The following is a 6,353-nucleotide window of genomic DNA, read 5'->3' on the forward strand; positions in this document are numbered from 1 at the left end:
AGTTTAGCGTATATTAGATGTGGCAGCTGGGATTAACAATGAAAAGTGATACTGACTTGTCTTTTTAGCTGAAGTTTGATGATTCTTTGGATGGATTTATTCAAACTGTGCAGCAAAAGCTTTTTCTGAACCACATTCCATTTTTTTTAAAAAAGTTTAAGAAAAAATAAACAATCATTTGGGGTGAAGAAGAAATCACCGAAGCAAAATATTTTGTCTGCATTTAATATAGAATAATACACATGTTACACATTACCGTGTCAAAGGAATGCCTCTGTTCTTGTAGACACATGTTTGCTTCTCAGCTTCTTTCGAATTGCAACATGAAAAAAACATTTCAGTGTAACAGCTTACATATGTAACCAATCACACGAGAAGATGTGCTCTGTGTCAGCATATTAAAAAAAGAAAGAATTAAAAAAAGAAAACATCCTGATTCGTACAACAGACATCAGGTCGACTGTATTATTTACATTTTATAACATGTAAAAGTCCTCTTTTGCTGCCATGCCCTTTCATACACAGACACAGGGCATCTGTAATACCCGGACACCTCCACACACACATGCAAACATGATGATGCTTTTGTTATTTGGTTGCCAATAAACACTTGGGTGTTGCCTGTATGAGAGGAATAAAGCTTTTCATTTATTTTGGTCATAAGGTTTGCGCTGTCTGCGGCCTGCGTGATAACCCAGCAGGATTAATACCACATGGACATGTGTATCTCACTAGCACAGATACAAGATAAGAGTGACAGCAATGGATACTGTATAATGCCTTCCAGAACAGTCAGAAGCGACATGCAGCTACTCTTTGAGCTCAGTAGTCACAGCTGATGGTTCCAGACTGATGGTCTGGAAAGATTTACGACCAAAATAAAACTGAGCCGTAAGGTTAAAGTAGGAGGGTAGGTTAAGTTGAGCTGAGCTAATCAGCAACTTGCTGTCTTTATGTTTAGTTTAGAAATATGAGAATAGCATTAATATCATAAATTCAGTCAGAGTGAAAAGTCTGTCTTTCAAAAGAGTTGAAGTGTTCCTTTAATAGGTAGAAACCTAAAAAAGTCTTTTGTCTCATTAGTAGGCTTTTTTTGCTGATGTGAGAAGAGGTTGTGGTCAATAACACAGCAGGACTTAAATACTGAGGCAGCACTGTATGAAGTGGAGCTCTGAGCAGAAATCAGTGTGTGAAGACATTTAAGAGGAAAACACATTTAAACACATATAAATACAACTATAAACAAAGATATATATACATTGAATACACATACAAAACTTACAACAAATATAATTCTACATAGACAGCAAAAACTTAACACATTTACAATCACTGGTTTGGCTTTACAATGATACTAGCTCCATGATTTCTGTAACAGATTTTATAATAACATTGCTTTCTAAGTGCTTTTCAATCAGTCCACCAGAGATGAAGTGTCACGATCTTCAAGCTTTTCTGTGACTCTAGCATTTCCTCTTTTCATTGTCTTCTAATGTCAAACATAATGCTGATAATAGACAAAACAAATCAGCTGTAAAATAAGTTTACACTGAATTAAAAGCTTCATTAAATGCTTTGCAGAGATTTGTAACTTTTAAATCTGTGGTGGGTTTTCTACGGCTACAGCAGAGTACTCGGCCTCAGACACGTTCGGAGCCTCGATAAGACGTGCCAGACCCGTCCTCGTCGAGTATTTGAAAATGAAAGCCTTCATGAGGTCATAGCGATAGTTTCTGTTGATGAAGTTGTAGAGGATGGGGTTGAAACAGCAGTGAAGCAAGGACAGGCACTGGGTGAGATGTAAGGCCACGTAGATCACATTCTCCAGGCCACAGGTCAGCGGCACTATGCCCAGCTGTGACAGAGCGTCAGCCAGAAGGACACCATGGTAGGGCCCCCAGCAGGCCAGAAAAACCACAATGTAAGCTAGGATCACCCTGCGGCTCACGTGGCGCTCCTGCTCCACTGGGGAAGACGATGACGTAGAAGAAGAGGAAGAGGAGTGAGCGAAAGCTCTGGCCAGCAGGATGTAAAACACAGCAATGATGGGGAAGGGGAGAACAAAGCCAAGCAGGATGAAGCTCAGCTGCACCCCCACCATCCACTCCTTGGGGTTCTCCTCTGGGTACTCAGGCCTGCACAGCATGGTGTCCCCGTGTGCTGACTTCACAGTATGCAAAAAGTAGGTGTCTGGCACAGAGGCCATCAGAGCCAGAAGCCACACCCCTACACACGCACCACGGCGGATCAACTTCCTGCGTGCACTTCCCTCATCTGCATGCCGCGTCACACTCAGGTAGCGATCCACACTCATGCAGGCCAGGAAGAAGATGCTCCCGAAAAGGTTGACGAAGTAGAGCAGGTGCGTGAGTTTGCATGCCACTTCACCAAAGGGCCAGTGGCCATGCTGGGCCAGTGAGCTCACCCATATAGGCAAAGTAGCGCACACGCAGAGGTCCGCAACTGCCAGGTGTGTGATGTACATGTGTGTCTCGTGGCGAGGGCTGGAGTCTCTTTGTGCGCGGATGTTGACCCAGAGGACCAGGGCGTTGGCGGCCAGGCCGACGATGAAGATGAAAGTGTAGAGGACGCACAAGGAATTCAGCAGAGCCGTACGGTTGAATGCCGTTGCACACACCATTGATTCCACACTTGTTATGTTGCTGAATGGGTCAGAGAAGTTGAGCTCATCCAAAGAGTCCCACAGGACCTCCATATCACTGCTGCTTAGACTCATTTTTCAGCACTCGGAGAGGACAACAGACCGCTGGGAGGTAACACACACCGCCTCTGATTGGGACAGAGTCTGAAAAACATGACAGTAAATTATAATTTCTTGTAACATATATTTATTTTGATAATGACACAGCTGCCAAATGTGAGAGGTTTTTCAACAAACCTTCGGGTATTATATTTAAGATCTAAGGTTCTGCTGCATAAAGCCTGGCTTATTTTACTCATGTGCACTGAATGAACTAATAAAACATAAACCCACTTGTGGTATGCCACCAGATCCCAAAGAATCTTAATGCGGTTAACTTGTTAAAACACTGCTTTCATGACTTAATAGAGGCTCTCTGTTACCGTGTCACAAACAGTGGGATTTACTATGATTGATGTGCAGTCAGGGGGCAGCACAATAAATGTTTACATTAGCTCCACTGGCTCAGAGTGCAGATTAGACACAAGGAAGTGGGATCGAGAAGTCCAAACAGGGTGTATTTCCTGGACGTTCCGGGCATTCCAAGATAAAGCAGTGGTCAGGGTGGGAAACCTGATGCCAGAGTCTTGTTTGTTTTCTGCTCATAAAGTAGGCAAAGATCAGCTGTCACTCCCCAGATGATCAAAGAAAAGGCAGCTCGTAACTTTGAATACATCATTCTGCAACATCTGAATCTTATAACGCAGCAGCACATGGCACACCACACACACATTTTTTTTTTTTTTTTTAAAAAGAGGCTTCATACATGCAGCAAATAAGGTGACTGAAACAGTATGTAAGATTAAAGAAGTATCAGTCTGGATCACCTTGGCAAGTCTAAAACCCGGTGTGATTTTGTTCACCCTGGCGGACCACCAAAATATTCCCCCTTACATGGTCTTCATTCACAGTATTCTGCTGTGATGTCTCTCTCAGCTAACTGTCAGCTTGACACAGTGTGAAAGATCAGAGGTGAAAGGGGATACATCAAAACCAGAACACAAGAGGCTTAACCCCGCCGTCGCCCCCGACTGACTTGTACGCCCACAGAGTGAATTGTGCGCGGAGACCAGCGGGAAGGCTTGACGCCTTCAGAATGGTCCGACCACAGTAAACATGGAGGTCACCAACCACTGCGTGACACAGCACGCCACAGAGCTGTGAAATGTGACCATATCAGACATCTGTCTGTGTAAGAAAATGGTGCTGTACATATAATAATTGGCACCAGTTCAAAAACGATGATGAACAAAAAGACAAGTTGAATTTTAGTCTAAACAAGGACAGCTGGAACATATTAAGATGTGCAGCTGTCTAGGGAAGGTTATGTCTGCTCTCGAAGCCTGCAGTCAGTTTGATTATTTCTTTTCATTTTATGTCACTTTACACCTCTGCCGTGACAAATTTTGGGTAATATTGGTCAGTCCAGTTTACTTTGCACCATTTTGCTTTTAAGCTGCAGGACTGGTGACAACGTTTTTGCAAAACTTTGTGAAAATATTTGATTCTTTAAAGATTTTGCATCAGTATGATGACATGATACATTTTTTAAGCAATACCATACATTAGAATGAGTTAAAAATGAAATTCCAATCAAAATAATAATAATAATAATAATAATAATAATTTATATGTAGTGTTAAATTACATGTAACAGAAAGGGGTACATAGGGAATTTTTGGTTTTAATATCAACATCAGATAAAAGGTTCTGCGGTAATACTGAATGCAGGCGGTTGATCCAGCATTACTTCCAGCATCCATTCCTATTATTGCTTTTACATTATAATAAATTGAAGTACTACCTTTAGCATGGCCTGGGATAAAACAGTTTAAAAAGATGTCACGTATCGCACATTTACTTTTACTTTCAATTGTTTGGGATGGCATGGAGACCCATTCATCCTGGAGGGATTTCCAAAGTGTAATCCCCCTCAATTGTTTCTAATTCCCTTATATTGTATGGAAAATACCTGCAGGTGCCAGGTAGCTCCGCGGGCTTCAAGCTAATTAACCTTTTAACACCCACACTGTTAGATAACGCAGACAGCGCATGAAATCCCTCTCTATCTCTCCGTCTCTGTCTTACTCGCTGTATCGCTCAGTGTACCTATTTTCTCTCCCCCAGCTTTTCTTCTCCAGCTTTTCTTCCTTTATTTAGCTCGCCACTATCCACTTACAAATTAGGTTAAAAGTCTTTTGTATCTCAATACACAGAAAATAAAAGGCAGGGAGGACCATTTTCATGTGCAAATGCTGCCCACACGGATCGTGCAGGTGCAGCATGTTTGTCACAAGTTTCTCCTGTCAGGCTCGATTTACAGTTCACAGTCTGTAATCAGATATTCCATGTTTAGGACAGGACATGAGGTTTCCGCGTAGATGAACAGTAAAAGTGCTGTTTTGTGCGTCATTACGCACAAGCACTAAATCCAAGTTGCTTCCGACGACAGACATGCAATGTCATTGTTGTCATTGTTGATTTATATCAGACGAGAAACAAACGTCTGTTATCAGATTTGAGCTTGGTATACAGAAGCCCGACTCCAGATTTGAATAGGGGAGCAAACAAACAGATTACAGACAGGCTGGAATGATTGAGAGCAATAAAATGGCTATTATTATAAACTGTTTATGTTTCACGAACAATTAAGCAACACTTTCCCCTCGTCTGGCATTTGTTATAACGATAAAGAGTCGATAAAAGTGTCAAAATGTAATAAATAGAACAGAAACAGTTGCTGGTATAAGAAGTAAGCGGTCAAAATTACGTCGCGCATTTCAGAAGAATTTTTTTAAGAGGTATTACAAGTTGGAAAAAAAAGAACACTTTTCCTGCCACACAGCTGCTTATTAAGCACCGTACCTGTCTTTCTTCCCCTTTTCTCCTCTCTCGAAGAGCAGGTTTATTTGCGATAACCCCTGATGTTAAAAGGATAACTTCAGATCCACCGCAGGAATCTTGCGTGCGCTTCCCTCCGCCTCCTCAAATGAATGCGAGCCTCCTGTTCTGCACTTGCTGATACTCCTAAGAGCTACGCCTCCAAGGCTGGTCCTAAACAGCTAAGCGTATTGACATGGCATCGCCAAGCGTTCAATCAACAGTCAGCAGCCCAGCAAGTTTCGGTTTAGCCTCACTGTTGTTCCCTTAATTTAGCTAAACGGTTAAAAAAGAATATGTAAAACTGGCAAATTTTATTTCAGTTGCAAGTTTCAAATAACATGCAGGTTTTTGTACGTCTTCACTGTAACAATGCACTGTAATATAATTATTCTATTATGATGTATTACTCCTTGGTGTTTGCGGTCATTTATTAATAATAATAATATTATTATTATTTTATGTAGACCACGACAATCATTTTTACATTTTAGATATTAAACGTCCTAAAAATATTCATCCAACATTTACCTTTAACTTTGTGCTGCATGTGCATTGTTTTTCTAAGTAATTATGCATAGTATATTAGCTGTAGCTGTAGTATTGCAACTGCATTATATTTTGCCATGATTGCCATTTTTGGAAAGCAGTTGGCATATATGAAAAATCTGTTAAGATATATAAACACAACCTGTTCAGATGGTTCACACAGAACTCAAAGGAGTCAACATTATTGGCAGATGGTCAAAGTGTTGTTGTTGTTTTGTTGTTT

General features: G+C 41.1%; 1 protein-coding gene across 1 annotated transcript; it reads right to left on the minus strand.

Moving 5' to 3' along the window:
- Positions 1 to 209: 209 nt before the first annotated feature.
- Positions 210 to 5,695, minus strand: ackr3a (atypical chemokine receptor 3a). The gene is made up of 2 exons (XM_084908618.1): positions 5,567 to 5,695; positions 210 to 2,806 (listed from the first exon to the last, which is right to left on the minus strand). The coding sequence occupies exon 2, from the start codon at positions 2,735 to 2,737 to the stop codon at positions 1,595 to 1,597; it is 1,143 nt and encodes a 380-aa protein (XP_084764744.1). The 5' UTR covers positions 2,738 to 2,806; positions 5,567 to 5,695; the 3' UTR covers positions 210 to 1,594.
- Positions 5,696 to 6,353: the final 658 nt, after the last annotated feature.

The sequence above is a fragment of the Perissodus microlepis genome, chromosome 16 (assembly GCF_051167445.1).
Source record: "Perissodus microlepis isolate ML-2025 ecotype Zambia chromosome 16, ASM5116744v1, whole genome shotgun sequence".
NCBI classification, from domain to species: domain Eukaryota; kingdom Metazoa; phylum Chordata; class Actinopteri; order Cichliformes; family Cichlidae; genus Perissodus; species Perissodus microlepis.